Raw genomic sequence first — 21,646 nt, 5'->3', positions numbered from 1 at the left:
AGCTTCTTCCCATCAGTAAGCTTGTGATCATTTCTTTCTTTGTTCGCATACCACCACGTGTCAGTGCCAGAAATCTCAAAGGTTTGGTAAATAAAAGTGAAACTGTCAGGATAGCTAGTCTTTTTTGTAATTTGGATAACTAAACCTTGTAGAAAGCTTAATATTGAATTCTACTTGGCCCTGGGTTCATCTTTGAAGCACTGGCTTTATCTCCAAAGGTGCATTGTGTGGTTTGGGCTCGGTTTTTACAAACCTGGCTGCTTTACACAGGATAGGTGTAAAATAGTGAGACTTTCAGATAAAGAAGAATGCAGTACCTGGTCAGTGAGGCATGGAAATGGAAACAGGACACTAGATTTGTTTTGACTGAATCAGTGTCTTTAATTTCTCTATCTGCTTTTTTTTCTTCTGTTTTGTTGTATTCTGTATCAAGAATATGGTAAGTTTTGTATGTCCTTGATTTTCCATTTTCCTCAGTGCTAACCACTTTTACCTTTCTTCTCCTTTTACCACTATTAACATCTGCTGCTCTTACCCTTTGAAGGGTTTGTCTAAGGCTTGCTGTGGCCCATTTCACTTCCCATTAAGCCCAACAATGAAACTGTTTCCTTCTTAAACATTAAGACGAGCTGATATCACAGAGCAACAGTGAACCAGAAGATAAGATTTACTGAATCTCATTCACCCTTGGCATTTGACTCCAGTGCCGCCTCCGCACTCCCTCATCCAGAACTTAACACTGGTACCCTGTTAGTGTTGAGAAGTTCTAACAAAGTGACAAAGTTTTTGTATCTGAAAGCACAAGTGACTCAAGAAACCCCAAGAGAGCAACATCTAATGTGCTGTGAAAGCAAAAGCAACACATCCTATGAATCAAAAATAAAAGACTACATACACACCAAGCCAACCAACATGTAACAAGCTTCGCTGATTAGTGTGTGCATATGTGTGTGTTTGTGTTCTGGTAGGGTTTCTTTGAAGAGGAAGAGAGCAAAGAGTTCATCTACAAAGAGCCAAAGCTGACAGGGCTGTCGGAAATCTCCCAGAGATTACTCAAACTCTACTCAGACAAGTTTGGAGCTGAAAATGTCAAGATGATCCAGGACTCTAATAAGGTATCTTACAGAATTTGGCCATTAAAATGAATGAATTAACATCTGTTGGCGCTGCGGTGTGTTGCTTATGTGATAATATTGTAAAATTCTTTGCTAACAGGTAAATCCTAAAGACCTGGACCCCAAGTTTGCTTACATTCAGGTCACATATGTAGTGCCCTACTTTGACGAAAAAGAACAATGTGACAAAAGGACCGACTTCGAGAGGCATCACAACATCAACCGGTTTGTATTTGAGACACCGTTTACGCTGTCAGGAAAGAAACATGGGGATGTGGAGGAGCAGTGCAAACGGCGCACCATACTGACTAGTGAGTATCTCTTCTTTGTTTATATCTCTGATAGATACATATTTTTTTGAGTCACCAGAACATACATTTGTCCTCTTTCTATTACTGTATCTGACAGACTGTGTGTGTGTTTTTCTGTTCTTTAGCAAGTTCCAGCTTCCCTTACCTTAAAAAGCGCATCCAGGTGGTGGAGCAGCAAAGCACAGAAATGAATCCAATTGAAGTTGCCATTGACGAGATGTCACGTAAAGTCTCTGAGCTCAACCAGCTCTGCAACATGGAGGAGGTGGACATGATCCGGCTGCAGCTAAAACTGCAAGGCAGTGTCAGCGTCAAGGTGGGGATTCTCCCAAACTATAGATACACACATTTTACATAGGTTACTCTGGTGTTGTCTCACTTGATCATCTCCATCCAGGTGAACGCAGGGCCCATGGCTTATGCCAGGGCATTTTTGGAGGAGAAGAATGCTAAGAAGTATCCAGACAACCAGGTCAAACTTCTGAAGGAGATTTTCAGGTATGATTTAAAGTGTTGAGCTAGCTAACAATGATTTAGTCCACTGTCAGGAACCGTACAATGTAATACTATTTAAGTTTCACTAAAAAAAAAAAAGTTAAACACATATCAATGATCAGCACATTAACATAAGTCAAACTTAATCCGCCCCCTGCAGGCGGTTTGCAGAAGCCTGCGGTCAGGCTTTGGATGTAAATGAGCGACTGATCAAGGAGGACCAGCTGGAGTACCAGGAGGAGATGAGAGCTCACTACCGGGACATGCTGACTGAGCTTTCTGGGATCATGAATGAACAGGTCTCACAATGCAAAGACTAATGAGTGTCCAGACTATACTGCCATACATTCTTTAATTTATTTGTTGGCAGTTCAGTTGCATGGCATACTGAGCACCCTCTTTTTTTCTTCATGCATTATTTTTGGAGGCAGTTATTATTTTCGTGGACATCATCTTCTGTTGCAACCTTTTCTCACACTGCTGCTTTTAAAAGCATCCTTGCCTTCCATTCATCTTCTCTGCCTAACCACTCCCTGTCCACTCTCTGTAAAACTGCTGTCATGTCATCAGATTTCTTTACAGAAAGACATCTTTTTCGCCTTTATACTTGCTTAACTCACTTTATTGTTACCTGAAATCCCAGCTCCCAACTCAGGAACCAAAGTGCCAGACTTGATATTTGCTCGCGTTTGCATTTTTCCTATTCCAATTGCAGCTTTTTATTCTTATTCTTGTGCAGATTCCTCACACAAGACAACCAGGAACAGAAAGGCACAGCACCTACTGAACGGCCAGTAGACTCGCCATAAACATTTTGTCCCAGTTTGAGCCTCAGAGTGACTCATTTGATTGTTTCCGACCTTTTTTTTCCCCCTGAAGCAGTTGGCTAGTGGAACTGTGACTGATGAAGAGTGTAGAGGACATTAAGGGAAGAAATGTGTAGACTGTGGTTGTGGTAGTCTGTAGTCCTGTTGTTGAACTTTGTCTACAGTAGAGAGCAGACTGCTGGACTGTTAGCTGCTGTACGTTTTGATTTAAAAGACTCGGTTCGTGTGTCGTATAGATTTCCCTGCCCCCTCAAGTGATTACATTTGCTTACACATTGGCAGACAAACCTGCAAACAAATTCAAATGCACACAAACACACAACATGCGCCTTCTCTCCACAACCCTGACCCTTTAGAGAACAGTGACCTTACTGAGCTCGAGGTGCGTTCAGCTGTATGAAATATAAAGCTCTCTGGTGCATTTTGATTACAGTTATTTTTACATTTTTCTGTGGAATATTACTGAATTTCAAACTATTAAAAGAAGTCTCGCAAGACAACTAATGTGAAAATGGCAAATGATTAGATTACAGGTTTTAATTAGCCAAGAATGTGAGGAGTTGAACGCACCTCCAGTTCTTGTTTGAATGTAGAGCAGCTCCACATTGCTACTTTGTATCCTAGCTAACGATCTGGAAGTATCAGCTTGCCAATTTTCAAATGGAAACAGACAAAAAAAATATGTTTTGTAACATTTTTATAATTGAAAATTCATTGTTACTGTTATTATTTCCTGTACTGTTTTAAATTGTAAATAAGAAATATTAATATTTAAAAATGTTTGAAATGTTGCTTTTTATAAAATATACAATATATAAATTTGTTTAGCTGAATAAAAACAAACAAACAAAACTAAAGTTTTATGTATAACATTTAAATAAAATTTTGTTAATGTCCAAAGATCATGACTATGTTTAAGTAGCTTAATTTGTTGTTGTGAGTCTTTTGTTGTTTTTTATAATTGCACCTTACATTATGGTTACAGGTCCTCTGCTATGTTGTATCTGTAAGTTTACTCATCCAGTCTGTGTCTTGGCTGTAAATCTGCACAGCAGCCACTCATATTCTGTCTTGCATTGGCCTGAGACCGGCTAATTCATTAATTAGACATTTTAAATTAGCAAACTCAGGCAAAGACAAAGAAGAAGAAAATTTTTTTTTAACTTTGCTCCCTGGTGTTATAAACAATGGCTCTCTTTATCACTTATGTGTGACTATTATATTTTTTGTGTGTGTTTCCCTACATCTTCAATGTTGACTTCATATATTTCACTATAACCACATCTTTTCCAAATCCAAATATTTCTTTCCCCTAAATCAGAGCATTTTACTAGTTTTACTAACCTGGGAAACACAGCTGGCACTAATCAAACAGACGAGACATTGGAGAAGCAAAACAGAACATGAGTACAGCGACAGAAGACTACCAAAGTAAAACAGGAAATACAGGGAACACACAATGAGACGCAGATGCACACAGAGACATGACTGGGGAAGAAACACAGGGCTAAGACCAAAACATGAACAGGACCAAATACTAACTAAGATCACCAAAACTAGAAATATTGAGTAAACTCAATAGAATAAGTAAACAAAACCAGGAAATATAAAATACACCGAGAACATAATGAATCAAAAGACACAAAACACTGGGTCAACGACCCAAGTACCCTAACACTGATGGCTACATTGTGATCATAAAGGCATGGACATGGTACACCACAATACTTCTTAGGTAGGTAGACTGTGGTCTATAAATAATACTCTTTGGTACAAAAGGTTTAGAGTATTAGTAATTGGCTCTTATTAATCTCTGTCTCTCTTCCACAGTGTGTCTTTGTCCTATTTTCCTCCCCTAACTCTAACCGGTCACGACAGATGGTCTTCCCTCTGCTGAGTGTTTCTTCCTATTAAAAGGGAGTTTTTACTTCCAACTGTTGCCAAAGCACTTGCTCATAGGGGCTCATATGATTGTTGGGGTTTTCTCTGTTTTCTTTGTATTATTTTAGGGCCTTTACCTTACAATATAAAGCACCTTGAGGCAACTGTTTTTTGTGATTTGACACTATCTAAATAAAATTGAACTGAAAGGGCCCAAAGTGTGCAAACAAAATATCCCCACATCATTATACCATCAGCAGCAACCTTCTGTTGTCCAATTTTGGTGAGTGAATTGTAGCTTCAGTTTCCTTTTCTTAGCTGACAGGAGCGGCACCCAGTTTCTGCTGTTGTAGCTCATCTCCTTCAAGGCTTGACCTTGCCATGTTTAGAGATGCTCTTTTTCATACCTTGGTTCTAACAAGTGGTTATTTGAGTTACTGTTGCCTTTTTATCAGCTCAAAGCAGTCTGGCCATCAACAAAGCATTTTCATTGCAGAGAGCTGCCACTCATAGGATGTTTTGTCTTTTTGAATAATTCTCTATAAACCCTAGAGATGGTTTTGCAGACCTTTTTAAAAATTATTATTCAGTATATAATACTTCAACACAGCCTGATATCAGACAACTGTCATCAGCAGTGTTAGTCAAGTTACATGAAAAAAGGAATCAGTAACTAATTACTGATTACTTCCCCAAAAAAGTAATCCCGTTACTTTACTGATTACTTATTTTCAAAAGTAATTAATTACTTAGTTACTTTTTAAAAACACGATTTACAACCTGAAGAGGTGATAAAGCGATAGATCTTTCAGCCCAATTCTACTTTTTCTACATAATCCATCATACAAAATGTAATCAAATGGAAAAGTCTCTTTTTTTTAACTTGTTTTATCAGTTTTAATCTTTTAACTTTATGCATCAAGCAAAAATGTAATTATATGCAACATTCTCTGACTTGAATAAATTAGTTTAACATTTAAACCTATTTTCTACACATTCCAGCACATAAAATAAAATATTTTTTTTTTTGCGTTTACACTCACTCTTTCAAATAGATGCAAGTAAAACACAGCAGAAAATAAATAAACTCAAAGACTCAGCAGTCCTGTTGCTCTATTTTCACCTGTAAAGCAGGACTGGGGTAGGCGGAGGTTTACCCTGGTGCAGGTGTGCCGCGGTCAGTTGAAGAATCCGCGAGTTTCTCTGTGAGTTTCCCATTACATCGTTGCGCACTCGGTGCTTGCTTGGAAGTTTAGGGTTTTTTTTCGCTGTAAAAAGAAGTTTTCTTCCCACGCATGATGGACGCTAATGTTTTTGTCACTTTTTATGGAATCAAACTCAAAGTAAGGTCAGTACTTCCACGCTTTAAACGCTGCATGCTCATACTCTCTCCCACAATCGATATGTGATCCATTGTTGATCTGCACACAGCTGTTGTCACAAACGTTGCACTTGCTACTGTCACTGTCACTGTCGTGAGACATTCTCACAAAAAAATCACGGTTTTAGTAACGCAGTAACGCAGCGTTCCTACGGGAAAGTAACGGTAATCTAATTACCGTTTTTGCAATAGTAATCCCTTACTTTACTCGTTACTCGAAAAAAGTAATCAGATTACAGTAACGCGTTACAACTAACGCGTTACTGCCCATCTCTGGTCATCAGGTAGAATTCCTTGATTTAATTCATAAGGACACTCAAAAGCTATCCCCACATAGGCAGTTGAAATTAAGTAACATAGACACATACTCTCACAAATGCATCTGTCAGTAGAGTGTGTTGCACTGATTTTAGCACAGTTTAGGGTATAAAATTGTGGTTGAGGTTTCATTGAAAGTGACATGGCATTAAAATTTAGTGTGCTCCCACAGTGACCAGTTTTCCAACGGATCTGATGTCAGTTTTTTTCCACACTGGGTATAATTACTGACCATGCAGAGATAAAGCAGCAGAGTGGTTCTTTACTAATTGATGCTAAGCCTGGGGTTTGTACACGGCACATAAAAAGAGGTTAAGTGGCTCTGAAAATGCAGTTGGTGGTAAAAGACAAAATATTGCCTTTATTTCTCTCTCACTCACTCACTCACTCACTCTCCATCTCTTTCTCACACTTGTCTGTTGTTGTTATCGCAGTCTGACAAGACAGCTGACACATTTATGTCTGTCTCTTCACACTCCCTCTGTTCCACACCTGAGGTGCAGCAGATTGAGTTGCACTGACTCTCTACAATAAGTCCTCTACACAAACTGTTTTTCTGCCAGCCAATCGGCAGTACTCCCATCCTCAGTCTCATCTCTCTCACCTCCCGCCTTCTCTGTAGCCTATTTTGTGAACCAGAAAGGGGAGCTTATTGGGTTTCTCTCCTCCACAGACTAGTTTATGTGTGCCTGTCTCCGTCCCAGTGGCCTAGACTCTGGGAGGCTCGGGTTGCCCTGAGCCACCACCATTCAGTCCAAGTCACACATGAGAAAACCAACTGGGGCTCTATTTTAATTTGTTAATTAGCTAAACACCCTTCCTTACACCACTTGTATATTATGGATTATGCCATTTTAAATTATGTGGGTAACCTCGGTTTTTGTTTGAGTCGGGCCAGCTAGGGTACACGTGCACTCACAGACTTTCTGGTCTATTTATAAGGGATCACAACCTGTTGCCACATGAGCTCTACTGGCACACCGGACCATTCATCCTGACTATGGAAGTCCCACTGAGTGTAATTTGCTGAAATTTTCTTTGGAGTGCATCCTGTTGCATTTCATGTTTGTTGCTTCTCTTATTATTATCATCAAACACCTGCTTTTTTTCTACTGTCTTTTTCTTCAAAACTGCCTGCAATTTCTGGTTTAACCGCCTTCCTCCCTTTCATCAAACATGCATATTCATGAGACAGAGGATCATATAGCCTATTAAATAGACTTTAATTAATATCTGTCTTCTGAGTGAATTTGCTCATATTGAAAAAACACTCACACTGTCATTGTGCAAATAATCAATTACACTTGTTTTTTTTTAAATGCTCTGCTCTAAATGATCTTATGCATCAAAATCAGGGCACACACACGCACACACCAAAGAAACAGAACAGGCCCCTATTCAGTCTCACTCCAAGATTTGTCTTGGCTGACAGATTTAATTAATATTTCAGGGGGAGGACATTGTAATCCCAACAGAGAAATGACCCCCACACAGTAAAGCTGGGATGCCAAAATCATTCGTACACCTTAAACATATAGTTGCTACAAATATTATAGGCACAAAAACGATGTCAAAAACTCCTTTTAAGTGCCGCTCTAGCTTTTGTGCAGTGCACAATTCATTTCCGACCCCTGCTTAGTTTTCCTGAAACCGGACGCCGGGTGTGATGAATAAAACATTCTTTGTGTGCTGCTGGATGATCACCGGAGCGCTTTCAGGTGTACAAGTGGTGAAAGGCGATGTAATCTTCCCCATAACAAGATCTGGACCGAGATTGACAGACGCAGAGAACCTGGAAAGCCTCTAAGCAGGAGGACCACAAAAGCTTTGGGGACTGCAATGATAAAGCCGCAGGAGCACAGTGAGCTTCTACTGCGCGACTCCCTGCCGGTGTTTGGGAAGCCGTGGTACTGGCAACGCAGCAACAGCACCATGGAGAGCACCCGCAGCCTGGCGCAGGTGATCATGGAGATGCGGGACGAAATCAAGAAGCTGGAAGCGGAGAACCGGGAGCTGCGGGGAGACTTTGGTCAGCGTTCACTTGCAGCCATGCCAGGAGAAGCTAGTCCCGTGTCATCAGCAGTTAAGAAGCAGGCTGACAAGGATGATAACCCTTATGTGAACCTGAGGCGAAATGCGTCTGCGCCAGTCCTGGAGGGACAATACAAGGGTAAGAGGGAAGTCGAGTGGGGCATCAGACTGAGTTTAAACTAATGAAATAGTATGATAGGCTATCTCTTAGGGTTCTTTATTATATTAAAATTTACTTTAAAACTAGAAATAGGGCTCATTATAGGCTCGTTCTGATTCAATGGTCATCCTTTTTTAAGGAGATTTGAGGAGATTCCTTATTCACAATAAATGCCAACAACGTATCTAAGGAAAAATCAAAATATGTTAATTATAGCCTTTTATAATATTCGTAAATTTTATATAAACTTTAAAACGTAATATTTAGAGACACCTGAGAACATGACATTACTGTTTCCTGTCTATAGGCATCCCTGCCCTGTAAAATAAATAAATAAATAAAAATCTTTCAATCCATCATGTTTGTGCTGTTTCACAGAAAACACTGTGATGACTGTTCGGAGGTACTCTACAAGTTCCAACCTGTCTGGTGTGACTGTACGGGATGGAAGGATTAACAGGGTCCGGCCAAGCAACTCTGGTTGGGAAAGACTGCAAGAAGAAATCCAACATGGGAAAGGTGTCTTCGGTAACTCAACAAAGGAAGATGTGGGAAAAATTACCAACCGGCACTCCCTGCAGGAATATGTTCATAAAAACAGGTAGAGATAAATACTATAAATGCCCCAACTGTAGCTTTAAACAAATATTCATCTTAAACTTGACCTCACAGAGGCTTTAACTACTGTTTCCATTAATGGCTAATTTCAAAGTACTTTGTTCATTGCTTTGCCTCAAAAGGCTAGTCTTTATACAGAATCTCTGAAACTGCAGCAAAATTATTCTTGTGTTTTCTTTGCACCTTAAGGTCCAAGGTGAAAACTGTCACCTTCCTTCTACCTGTGGATGACATTTACACCAGTCGACCAGCTCTGACCAAACACCAGGGGGATCCTAGACTGTCTGACCTGGATTCCATAACTGAGACGGATTCTTGAGAAAACAACCAGACTTTAAACGAGGCAAAATTCAGACATGAACTGAGCCTCTGTGGCCTGCGACAGGTGACAGGTTGGCCTCTTCATCTAGGCCAATGTAGACTGGGCTCTTAGTGAGTGAGCCAGCAGACCGATTTTTATCACACCTGACCACACAAACAGAAGACTCTGGTTACAGGTGTTGTTTTCATGTGACCATGGTCAACAGTGATGAAGCACAGAGCCCTCCGGAGCGAGGATCAGATATCTGGTCTCTTCACCTGACCCCGGGTGTTGCTTGAGAGTGACACACACACCTGCAGGTGACAACCCTTTTACGGACAGCTGTGGTCGCTGACTCAGACCTCATGAGCGATGTTTTATTCATTATTTATTCATCTTGGTTTCTTTTCACAATGTAAACTGAAGAAGATGGTCAATGGACCTCCTGAAGATGACCTGCTGTTCCTGAGCATGTATTTTGTTTTCTCAAAACCAAATCACAATCTTTGCTTTCATGTATAAAAGTCTTCTTAAAAGAATCCAGTGTTTGGATTATTTATATTAAATATAAATGGTATGAAAGTCATGTTTAAAGGAGACTGTTTTATTATTCCATAGATAGATAATCATTTCTCAATAACATGAAAACATTTTGCTTACTGTGCCGCTGTCACTGTGCAGGGCAGACACAATTAAAACTTCTAATATAAGACGCATGAGCTACAACCAAAGCATATAATCATTACTTGAACTTCACCTGCAACTTCAACATTTGATCTGCAACATCCAATAAATGACACATTAACAGAAAACCTTGTACAGTGCAGCGAATCACTCTAACTGATGAAGTACAGAACATAATCTCTGCAGCAAAGTTGTTTTGTCAGTAGTTGGTGTCAGCTGCAAGGGTTCATGCTCATCATTACATCCACTCTTGCTGATAAACCATTTACAGCCTGTAAACTATTATGCATTACTATTAGCAGCTCAGAGAACTACACAGAACTGGGTTTGGCTATGTTTTCTTTCAATATTAGTTTCCAAAGAATCACTCATCAAGTTTTGCTCCTGCATGTCCACGTGGCTATCACTGTCTAATTCCTCTACGTTTTTCTCTGTGTATTCTGTTTGGCCAAATTTAGCAGTAGCTTGTAACTGGTCAGGAGCTCCATCCTCTGATTGGTTTTCAGTGTCGAGGCTTCCATAGCTTTCTGAGTCGGTGGGCTTGAGAATTGGGCAGATTTGAATCTCAGACATATTTGATGATGGCAGAGATTCACTTGGACTGTCTTTGTAATTCATTGGGATCAAGAAAGGCTCATCTTTATGCTTTGTTTCAAAACCTGTAAAAGAGGACAAAAACACAGTCAGAATTAGAATACTTTATTCAATCTAGAGGAATTTATGTGGTCACATTTGCTCCAAGACTGTTTCTATATACAGTTGAAATTGAGGTGCCCCTCTTATCATATTGATTTTGTTATTTTCTCTGTAGAGGATGTGATACTAAGGCTGTGCATCTATTGCAGTGTGCACTTGTGCTTTAGATGGAGGAATTGTACAGACAGAAATGTCAAACAACCATCAGTTATAATTTCAAAGACACACAACAAATCACTACATTTGGTCTATACAGACCTGGCTGGTAGCTTCCCTGGCTGCTGTCCTCTCCGTCTGTGGCCTCCAGGTCACAGAGACCCATAATCTGCTGCTCGCTCACTCCGGTGTTTCTTTCAAGAAAGTAAGTGGTCATACTCCCCTTTCCCTTCACCTCTATCTCTCCTCGTTTCTGGATGACAAAGCATTTGTTCTTTAAAGCCCTGAAATATATGAAGGCAAGACTTAGAAATAAAGGCAGTAATCATTCTGATGATAACACAGGTTTCATAGCACATGAAAGTGTGTATGGATGCAGGTTTTCTTGTGCAATATTATGTGTCTCCTCACTGGTATACAGTTGGGCTCAAATGGATCTTGTTGGGGAGGCCGTGACTCTCCATACGAGATGCAGTGTTGACAGTGTCTCCGAAAAGACAGTAGCGTGGCATCTTTTCCCCAACTACACCTGCCAATACAGGACCACTGTGGAGACCCACACGGATCTATAGAAATACAAAACATCACACAGATGGAATTACATATGTATATTTGGATTCAAACTCTGGCACAGGTGCATTTGGGGGAGTGAAAGAAGACTCCTTCCACTCAAAAGTGTGTTTTTGTCTCTGCTGCTTACAGCAGAACTACCGTAATGGTGTAGCACAATAATTGAGTAAAATTCCCCCCATTTCACAACCATTTACTTAAGAAGTGCTCTATAAACTTCCTTGCACCTGAATGGGTCCTCCAGTTATGGGGTTAATAACCTCCTTGGCAGCTATAATCATGCCCAGAGCAAAGTTGGCCACCCTCTCAGCATGGCTGGAGACAGGTATAGGAACCCCACCTACCACCATATAGGCATCCCCTATGGTTTCAACCTGGTAAAAACAGAAAAATACTCTGTCAGGTTCAAACAGATGACATGATGGGAAAAAAAACAACCCGTAACCAAAAGCTTTATGGAAATGCATGAATGGTTCTTTTCTTTTCCAGTGAAATGTACATGGAAAAAACCAGGTTACACCATTCATATTTACCTTGTAGACATTGTGCACAGTGGTGAGTCGGTCAAATTGCAGGTACATGGAGTTAAGCATATGAACGATTTGAATGGGTTCACACATGGCACAGATATTGGTAAACGTCACTACATCACTGAACAATATGGTGCATTCCTTGAATTCTCCTGTAGGACACATACACACAAATTAAGATGCAAAACAGCCACATCAGATAGGCCCAAACAAATTATCCAGTATTTATATCTTTTAACTATCTATTAACCTGCATCTACTTTTTTGCCCTCTTTCAGCTGGTTGGCTACATGCTTAGGCAGCATGGCATACAGCAAGTTCTCTGTCTTTCTCTTCTCTTCCTCAAGGTGCTGGGACAGGATGCGGAGCTCTTCCTTCTTCCTTTCCAGCTGACTGGATAGCTCCATTTCAGCCAGTCGCTGGTGATTGAGTAGGATAAGGTCTCGGGTGACATCATGGGGTGCAATGTCAGAAATGTGCATGTGCATTTCCTCCAGCTCCTGAAGGCTTCTCAGCAAAGGAGAGGCTTGATATAACATGCAGCGCAGAGAAGGCATCCAGATCATCTGACCTGAAGACAAATAACAGAAGATGGAAAAAAATACACACATAAGAAAAAGAAAATGTTTCTTTCTTTTTACCTCTGAGCTGAAGCATAGGCCGGCCTTTCCATGTCTCAGGCATCATTTCCCTGCGAGTCTGCATGACAAAGTGGCTGTTGATGAACTTCCGGATGCTGGAGATTGTGAAAGTCACCTCAGGATGCACAATGCTGAAGTACTCATCTAAATGGATATTCACAATCTGCAGCCCAGGGACAGTCCTTTGGAGATTCACTCCAGCCTGATGCACCACCAGCTGTACCACACACCACCACCATTAGGTTTTCACCGTTAATATTATATGACTTAATTATTTATGACTCTTGAGTTGGTTTATGCAGAGACTGTTCATCGCTAATCTAAACCATGTATATATTTCTGTAAATTCTACCTGCTCATCAAAGACTACATGAAAAGGGAAAGCATGGCAGAAAGTCTGCAGGTCAATTTTGAGCTTCATGGGATACACAGGTTCAAAATTCTTCAATGATTTGCCTGTATAGCAAAATAAATGTTGTAAATATTTATTTATACATGCAAATGTAAAAATGCAAATGTCTTATAGGAGTCGTTGGGCACAGCCCATTGCTCCAAGGCTTTATGTTAACTGTACCTTTTCCGATGTGAACCAACTCCTTTGATGTCTGCCAGTGACTCCTGGGCATGGTGAAACTGATCTTTGTTTTCTTTTCATGATCAGACTGTTTGAATAAACAGAAAAGAGTTAGAATTCCAGTAAAATAAAATTGTTATTTAATTTACCACTTCTAAAATCTAACCTTTTTGATCCCGACGGTGGTATTAGGTTCATCAGTCAAAGAATGAAGGATCTGGGCCTTTGAGGAAGCATCAGTTTTACTGCTAACTAGGAAAACCACGTGCTCCTTCTTTCCAGTTCTCTCCAGTTCTTCTAGCTGGTTAACAATCTCCATTGTTATCTCACTGTTGAAAAAATCCTTAGCAACAGCACCAATAATACCTACAAAAGAGAACACTTGGTATTTAGATCCAAATACTCCATATTAAGAATGAGAGTAATGTAGCTCAAAATTGTTATTTCTAAAGGAAATGTTTCAAATAAACCAGGAACAATGTGACAAAGTCCTCTGCGGTCAGAATAATAATGGAGAAGCATGGTTCCATCAGGGTTCCTTTCCACTCGAAAAGAAGGTGCATTCATCTCCTGCAAGAATCAAGCATGGAAAAATAAAATATATCTCCAATAAAAAAGAGGGGGGGGGGGGGGGGGAGAGAGACAGATGTGAAAGCAAGTACCTTATAGGAGAGCGACAGGTAGCTGTGAAGTGCATCCAAATTCTCCGTGAATTCAGACAGATTTCCTCCTAAAGTCCGCAGCATGTGATGGTAGCCGGAGCGTTTGCAAAACTCAAAGAAATACTCTCCGAACTGCCTCAAGACTACCTCTGGTTTTACTCCTGAAAGTAAATCAATAAATAAATAAATAAAAACATGTATGACTGGAATTTTCAATTTCATATATTGAAACAACTCGTGAATGGAAAGACACCTAAAAGCTTGCAGGCCTCTGCCACTAAGTGCAAAGTGATTTCATCTTCGTAGACTTCATGTGTCAGGAAGGTGTCCTGGACTCCAGCTTCATCCCTGTGTATGATGATGATGATGATTTTGGGAAGACAATATGTTTATTTCCTGATATGTTTTAAGAATGTAACAGAAATGTGTTTCTGCTGTAAAAATTCATTAATAAAGCAAACAGATTTTGAAAAATTCAACTCTCTCAAAGAGAAATTTTTCTTTTACCTGAGCTTGACCCACGCCTCCTCGCCAAACTTTTCCACCACCAGCGATTTCAAACAGGCATTAATAAATCCATACTGTCAGGAATACAACAAACAAATCAGGCCAGCTGAGAAACTAAGATAATAAAAGATAGCATACCATGAAAAGCAGCATACCATGTCTCTGTGCAGTTTGTCCACCAGCAGCTTTCCCCTTCACGATTATCGTCACACCGCTCTCTCACCACACCCAGTCTCTTCTCTCATAAAATAACCAACAAGAAAATCCAGCCTGTTTAAGAGACTTCCCAGTCTCATCTCCACAAAGGAGTTGTCCAGTCCAGCCTGGTGCTAACAACCCCCCCTGGGGTCTGGGTGACATACAGCCTCTTATAAATAACACTTTGATAACAGGGACTCGAAAATCACTGTAACTCATAACTGAGAATGAGTTACAATTGTAGCAGCCAAATTTCTCTTTTTTACCCATTTTAGGAGGGTTAAAACATGTATTCTTATTGTCACATCTAAGTAATTTTGATTCATATATTTGTATATGTGTGCAGATAAACAATTCTTTGTATTTGGACCACCTTAATCAATAACAGCTAGAGGGTACTGTTATTTACATTGCTGATAATGAAGGAAATCATAACAGAATTTAATTTGGATTGAAAAAAGGGAAACAGAAACAGATATTTAAATGGTCCTTTAATGCAATGGTATAATGATTCACACAATTATGGGAAAAAGTAATCAGGAATGGAGAATTTATTTGATGGATGTTGTGATTTCACTGAAGTCGGACACCAGCATCAAACGCAGGAAGGACAAGTCTTTGGAAGAGGAGCACCTCAAGCACATGAGGGTTTGAGGAAACTTTCAGTATCCAGGCCCCACCCCCACAAAAAAATCTCAACAACCAAAACCATGTATTGGACCAATACTGCACAAACATAAAAACATAAACGTGTCTTCACTAAGATCCAGTTTACTCCTGATTGTAAAAAGAAATCCCCTCACATTTGGGCCATTTCTAGAAATGATCATGGACTTTACAACTGCATAGAAAATATAAAAGTGTAACTTTTACATACACAAATTGCAGGATTTAAAACAGATGTAGAGAGACTTCAATGGTCTCTACTTGCATAAAAACAGATAAGAGGAAAATGTTGGGGGTAAAATGCTCCGTGAACCAAGACACTGTCTCTTTAATAGTACTTGTAAATAATAAATCAAGTACCATTTAAAGCCCAGTTTTCTTTAAAATATTCTCAACATATTGTCAGACAGTAATATGAGAAATTATTAAGAAAAAACAACAAAGCTTTTAAACAAGTCAGTTAGTGTTGATCATCAGTGACATCTAAAATCTGACTCATACCAGTCTTTTCAAATATTCTAGTAAAAACATATTAAAGAATTTCAGGTCATATGCTCTTGAACCTGCTCATCAAACAGACGCTTGGTAAACACAGGCTGGTTCTTCGTGTTCATCTAGTGTTTTTCAGCCAGTGTCTGTTTTGAAGTTGAAGTAATTGCTGAGGGGAGGTAAATAGCACCAACAAGAGTGACCTAAAGTGTGGGCAAGTGTCAGGTCCGTAATGAGGTCTGCAGAGCCTTCATGTCCCTCAGGAGCCTCAGATTCATTTTGCTTCTGTCTCCTGGTCTAGCCTTGACTGCTGCCGCAGAGTGACCTCTGGTGGACACTGTGGTAGACACCCTCAGCTCGTTCCCATTGCTCTGCCTGCAATTGGCTTCTTTTCTTAACTTTTTTATCTGGCAGAGAGACAGGAAAAGATAAGAGACACAAGTTTTAACAAATTATAATAATAATAAAAAATAAATAACAAGAAAGAAAACTAGTGACTGCATATGTGAAAACACACCTGCGACTTGTGCTTGTACAGCTTACTGATCTGCTCTCCTTTCCTCTCCATTTTCAACAACAGCCTCTCCTGCACCCTCCGAAGTTCCTTTCTTTCCTGTTCAAACACACAATCCTCCACCTGCCTCATTAACTCATCATGCTCCCTGCAACACACACGCAGAAACACACTGAAAAAACCCCCCAAAGTACTTTTGATAATCGTCGTCTGTGACTTGCCTTGTGTCGAGATCAAATGAAATACTGCTCACAAGCTCATGAGTCGCAGCTCCTCCTGCAGGGCTTGCAGCAGCTCCGATAATTCCTCCCCGCTAGCCGAAGAGGAAGAAGAGGAACTGTCTGAATGCCGGTGGCCGTCTGTGCCGGAGCCGTTCGTGTTGCGTGAGAGGACGCGGCTGTTGCAGAGGTGGGGCTGGTGTCGCTTCAGGAGAGACAAAACTGACTGGACGTTGGCTCTGACCGAGTGGCTGCAGCCTACTGACTAAACGTCAGAGAGAAAGAGAGCGAGTCAGCATAAGGGAAGTGCATGTTAAATATGGTAGACCATTGTATTCCATCACACGGGCATGTCTTTTTATACCGTTCCAGCAACAAAGGGTACATCTCTCAGGCTCAGTCTATAATGTGGCTCTGTGTGGGAATATTGCTGCGATGATTTCTGGAAAGGAAATGGAAATAAAACTAGGGAAGATGGAATTTGGATTGATGTTTTTATCTGGTTTCCCTGATGAACATGTTTAACCTTTTTAATAAAATCTACACTTGTGAGCAAAACTGTCTCTTCTACCATCTACTTATAAAGAAGGAACCTTAGCAGTCTCAAACAGAAGTAAAACCATGAGCTGAGCATGTGAAGGTCTTAACCTTTGTATTGGACTTCTTCTCTTTGGGCTTCTTGGCGGATCGGCACGGTGACACAGACTGCAGCAGGATCCTACTGGCGTCCAACCCCGTCTGTAGCTGAGCATTGGAAAGAAGAAAGTATGTAAAGTGAGTAACAGAGAGAGCAAAGATGAAAATTATAATTCATGTCTCATTACTTGGTTGGCCTTGTCTTGGATGAGCTTTCTTTGGTACTCCTCTTCCTGTAGTTTCATCTCCAACTCAAGGATCTTCATCTGAAGACAAACAAACCCATCATACGATGAATATATCAAAACACTAACTTTTACTTGTTACCACTTTTAAGTCCAGTAAAAATAGAAAATACTGACAAATAAAGAACAAACCTGAAAATAATTCTTAGCTTCTTAATGTGCAGATTAATCCAGGTCCATGACAGCATACAGAATTTTAAATTCTGAGCTCCTCTTAAGAACCAGTATTCTTTTTGTCTTGTTCTGGTCTGTTTAAAGACTTCTTGTAAACTCTTGTGAACATTTATCTGTTTTCTTTAATATGAGCTGTGGGAAATTCAACTGAAAATTACACTAAAACTGTTGTTCAGTAATCTTAGAAAAGACACCACCAGGTGATGAATAGCTTGAGATGCTTTAAAGTCCTATTTCTGGCATGAAAAAACAACCTATTTTAGTGATTAAATGTTTTGTGAACCACTTGCTTCATCTATATTTAAGTAAGTAGTACAGTGAAATAGCCAACAAATTATGCACTGCTTCACTGCAATTTCCCCAATTTGCAAAGCTAACTGTGGGCCAAAATCAGACCCTTTGGTGGGACATTTAGAGCCCCCAGGACAGCAGTTTGATACTCATACTTTTGATTTATCAAACCATGCTTGAACAAAAACAAGCTGTGGGTAATCTGGGGAAGCCTGATGCCACTGCCATGGATTTTATGATGTTTAATGGCAATATTCTCTTCCTTATGACAGAAGAGCATGGGTTGTTCAGTAGATAATTTCAGTGTACCTGACACTACGTCAACAAGTCTGTATATTTACCTCGGAAATGTTCTGTGTACGTGTCAGTCTGAGATACTCCCGCTCAAGTCTCTCCAGCTTGTCAAACTGAGCATACTGTGATGCTGTGTCAGACTGCCACTCAGCTGATTTGGCTTTCTGCAGGATGTCCTGAAAGGAAGATAACAATAAGATAAGATAACCTTTATTAGTCCCACATGTGGGAAATTTTTTGGGTTAAGGCTACCGACCTTCGCCAGTGCCATCTTACCCTTCCAACCATACATACATTACAACATCACATGGGGAAGACAGGTCAGAGAGGTATAACAATGGAAAATGCACAACATGAGGAAAGACGAGGAGAAAAAATAACTCCCCCCAGACTGAGCTCCAACAGGGAGATCAACAATCTTCGGTCGACGTGGGTGGCCTTGAATGAGGAGGGAGAAAGTCACAACACAGTCTTATTATCTAAAGGAGGATTGTTATTCCTGTCAGCTTTTGCCTTGAGCATCCAGCTGCCGCCAGGGGGCCGCATGAGTTGAAGAGGGTAGTTAGTTTGGTTAGTGCGAACAAACTCCATCCAATTTTACAGTTGGTCTAATGTCCGTCACTGATCAACAGGTCTCTCAATTCCATTTGTTCTTCTTCAAGATGTTATCCATATAGCAGAGCCATGAGCTTCTCCAAGATCTTATCCATATTGTGTTCAAAAGCAGTATGAGTACTCACAGCCCTGCCCATCCTCTATCATGTCAGCCAGCCTTGTGGAATTTTGAACAGCTGTAGCTGCTTCTTGTTCTTCGATAAGCCAGGTCCGAGCCAGCTCCAATCAGCCAGAACTCTGTTATCATGGTTCCGAATTGGTAGATGTCGTTCAATGTCCTCCATCGAGTGTCGCTAGACACACGACGCAGCCGACCATCGAGTATCCAGCAGCAAATGTCTCCGCAGGACAATCAGGCTCTCCCAAGCCCAGAGTTGTCAGTTTCGTTAAGGGACCAGTTGATCAAATCCATAATTCTTCTTTAGGTTTTAGAGAACAAGTTTGGGAGACTCACTTAGGGTTAGAGATTAAGCGAGACTATACAAAAGACATGAGAAGCCAAGCAGGAAAGATAAGGGAGAAGGAGAAAGTGCGAGCGCCTCCGTCAAGAATATGGATCTACGGACTACTGATTTCAAGTTTTTAAATGAATACAGTGGTCCCTCGCTATAACGCGGTTCATCTTTCATCTTTCGCGGCCTCACTGTTTCGATTTTTTTTGTACAATTTTGCATGCTTTTTTTTTTTTTTACAGTGCACTGTGTTCTGCATCCTGATTGGCTGTAGACCACTGTCAATCAATCTTGTACTGTGTCTCCTGTACAGTACAGAATGCGTTCAGCTTGTCAAATTTACATCAATTTTCTATCGCTAGCAGTGTGACTCTGAGGTGCTGTACTGTATGTTTTTAAGTTTTCTCCCCAACAAACACAACAATTTCGACGAAACATTTTGCACCGTCAAAGGCAACCGCGGGTGACTTTGGTTTCATTCTATAATACTGGACTTATTTTGCTATGAAGGTTTGAACTTTGAGAGAGTTTAAACAAGAGAGAAAAGTGTGAAAATGTTCATGCCTGTCTGAGAGAAGTGTATAAAGTGTGGAGTGAGGGGTTTTACAGCCTTAAAACATCTATAATAATTGTAAAAAATAACGTTGACTACTTCGTGGATTTCACCTGTTATTTTTAAAACGTAACTACCGCGATAGACAAGGGACCACTGTATATTTTAAATGAAAAGCTACAGGCTATGACATTTAACCTGCTGTTTAAGCAGGTTGGTCCTCTCTGTTCTGGCATTGCGCAGCATCCTCCTCATGTGATCCAGCTGTCGCTCCAGCTTCAAACAGCGAGACTCTGCGGCAGCAAGGTGGTTGATCAGCACTAGAAATAGAGAGAAGATACGCAGAAGACATGTAGGTAACAAAAAAAAAAAAAAGACTATAGCTTGAAACAAGACAGTAATAAAAGTATATGAAAAGGTAATTAAATTATTATCACCATATATCTATCTATCTATCTATACTCACCTTGGTTGCAGTTGGAATGGGCACTTCTTTGTCTTTCTGGGTCTTTTTGATCATTTAAGAGTCTCGGTGTAATATCTTCATTCTGTAGAAGTGTTTGTGAAGCATCTTTTCCCAGTGCATGCAGACTCCGCTCTGCATGTCCTTTTTCCATCTCCAACCTCCTGATCTTTTCTTGTAGGTTCCTCAAGGCAGATAAGATCACTTCACAGACATAAAAATATAAGTTAGCTACAGGAAGGGTCTGCATATCGTGACATATCTGGTGTAACAAGATATTTTTGGGGTCTAAAAGGAAAAAGAAGATAACATGACAGGAGCTAAGAAAGGATGATTGGACGAATGAATAGATGTTGGTGAAGCTGAGACATTCAAGTAGTGCAGCATCATGTTGCATGTGTAACCATGGAGCTCTGAAACACTACAATGCCTGAATGGAAACTCTACACAGGCAACAGAAGAGATGCACAAGTTAATTGTACCAGTACTGTTGGTCTCAGGGAAGGCTTTGATGGGTGATGATGGAACATATGATTGATGAGTGTGTGTTTGAGGTCTGTGATGCACAAGTGTGTTGATAAAAGGTCGGTGAGCTGGGTAGTCTTTGTAGGATGGCAGAGACAGACTGTCAGGCACCGGTCCACAGGTTGGTGGTGGTGGTGGATAAGATTCCTGCAGGGAAACAGGACTAAATGTTATTTAGTTATCTGCATTTTCCATATTAGACTTTAGATAACTGCTGGCATCTACATTTTTTACAGTGAGCGAATAGAACAGGGCCAAAAACAACAAATGGAGTACAGAAAGTGAAATGACCGTGAGAAAAAAAACTATATTCATTCCGTCCAGTTCACGTCAAACACAGAATAACTTCAGCCCACTATTAGGTTTGCAACATCGTTTAGTTTGAGTTGTAGCAACTGCTGCTAGGCAGCTTCCTGTGCAGTCTAGCTAACTCAAGATAAACGGTGGCAACCTGCTTTTAATTTTTCTTTCGATTAAAATTCACCCAAATCTGGTAATACTACCGTTTCCCGCGTAGCATCAGCTGCGAGTGTTTTTGGCAGCGTCTCCATCGAAATGCAACCATTCCAGCCTGTCTCGCATGTGTTAAAGAAATGCAAATGACGCAATGCTAGCTGAGAGTAGAACTACAGCACATCGCTTTTTAATTACGACTGACAGATTACTAGCTAAGCACAGTTTGTACAGCCGTTTGTGCTAATATGGGCTGTGCAAAAGAAAACACCACTTTGACAAGCGACACAGTCCATGGTTTCTGAAGGGTACGAATGGTTTAAATCACATTATGACTCGTTAGACACTAAGGACTTATAAAAGACGCGGACCGGAGTGCCAATATCCATAAAACAAGCGCAC

General features: G+C 40.4%; 4 protein-coding genes across 12 annotated transcripts in view; 2 read left to right on the top strand and 2 right to left on the bottom strand.

Moving 5' to 3' along the window:
* dock10 (dedicator of cytokinesis 10) overlaps nt 1-3,653 on the top strand; it is a 63,847-nt gene extending 60,194 nt beyond the window's left edge. For all 8 annotated transcript variants that reach the window (XM_080288493.1, XM_026191312.2, XM_026191306.2 and 5 more), the window contains 6 exons: nt 969-1,115; nt 1,216-1,426; nt 1,552-1,742; nt 1,824-1,924; nt 2,082-2,220; nt 2,661-3,653. In XM_080288493.1, coding sequence (XP_080144619.1) covers nt 969-1,115; nt 1,216-1,426; nt 1,552-1,742; nt 1,824-1,924; nt 2,082-2,220; nt 2,661-2,708 — 837 coding nt within the window. In that variant the 3' untranslated portion in view covers nt 2,709-3,653. The remainder of the gene's footprint in view (nt 1-968; nt 1,116-1,215; nt 1,427-1,551; nt 1,743-1,823; nt 1,925-2,081; nt 2,221-2,660) is intronic.
* Nucleotides 3,654-3,944: 291 nt separating this feature from the next.
* LOC113036459 (coiled-coil domain-containing protein 195-like) lies at nt 3,945-10,024 on the top strand. Its single transcript, XM_026192837.2, has 3 exons — nt 3,945-8,498; nt 8,898-9,120; nt 9,327-10,024. Exons 1-3 carry the CDS (start codon nt 8,168-8,170, stop codon nt 9,454-9,456), a joined length of 684 nt encoding a protein of 227 aa, XP_026048622.1. The 5' UTR covers nt 3,945-8,167; the 3' UTR covers nt 9,457-10,024.
* A 7-nt stretch (nt 10,025-10,031) lies between these two features.
* On the bottom strand, nt 10,032-15,936 carry gucy1b2 (guanylate cyclase 1, soluble, beta 2). Its single transcript, XM_026192779.2, has 15 exons — nt 15,886-15,936; nt 14,459-14,532; nt 14,205-14,299; nt 13,952-14,112; nt 13,760-13,859; nt 13,456-13,655; nt 13,290-13,377; nt 13,068-13,171; nt 12,716-12,932; nt 12,325-12,645; nt 12,078-12,226; nt 11,772-11,918; nt 11,386-11,540; nt 11,077-11,258; nt 10,032-10,781 (listed from the first exon to the last, which is right to left on the bottom strand). Exons 1-15 carry the CDS (start codon nt 15,934-15,936, stop codon nt 10,426-10,428), a joined length of 2,400 nt encoding a protein of 799 aa, XP_026048564.2. The 3' UTR covers nt 10,032-10,425.
* cep57 (centrosomal protein 57) lies at nt 15,131-21,572 on the bottom strand. 2 transcript variants are annotated; one of them, XM_026192501.2, is made up of 11 exons: nt 21,295-21,572; nt 20,749-20,938; nt 20,270-20,470; nt 20,002-20,123; nt 18,231-18,359; nt 17,368-17,445; nt 17,192-17,287; nt 16,908-16,985; nt 16,579-16,808; nt 16,329-16,473; nt 15,131-16,218 (listed from the first exon to the last, which is right to left on the bottom strand). In XM_026192501.2, the coding sequence occupies exons 1-11, from the start codon at nt 21,340-21,342 to the stop codon at nt 16,033-16,035; spliced, it is 1,503 nt and encodes a 500-aa protein (XP_026048286.2). In that variant the 5' UTR covers nt 21,343-21,572; the 3' UTR covers nt 15,131-16,032. The 2 variants fall into 2 exon arrangements, with proteins under 2 accessions (XP_026048286.2, XP_080144613.1); XM_080288487.1 differs by lacking the exon at nt 16,908-16,985.
* Between the last annotated feature and the right edge of the window lie 74 nt (nt 21,573-21,646).

This window comes from Astatotilapia calliptera, chromosome 14 (genome assembly GCF_964374335.1).
Source record: "Astatotilapia calliptera chromosome 14, fAstCal68.1, whole genome shotgun sequence".
Classification (NCBI taxonomy): domain Eukaryota; kingdom Metazoa; phylum Chordata; class Actinopteri; order Cichliformes; family Cichlidae; genus Astatotilapia; species Astatotilapia calliptera.
The sequence above is the reverse complement of the archived record's forward strand: the minus strand, read 5'-3'. Positions and strand labels throughout refer to the sequence as shown.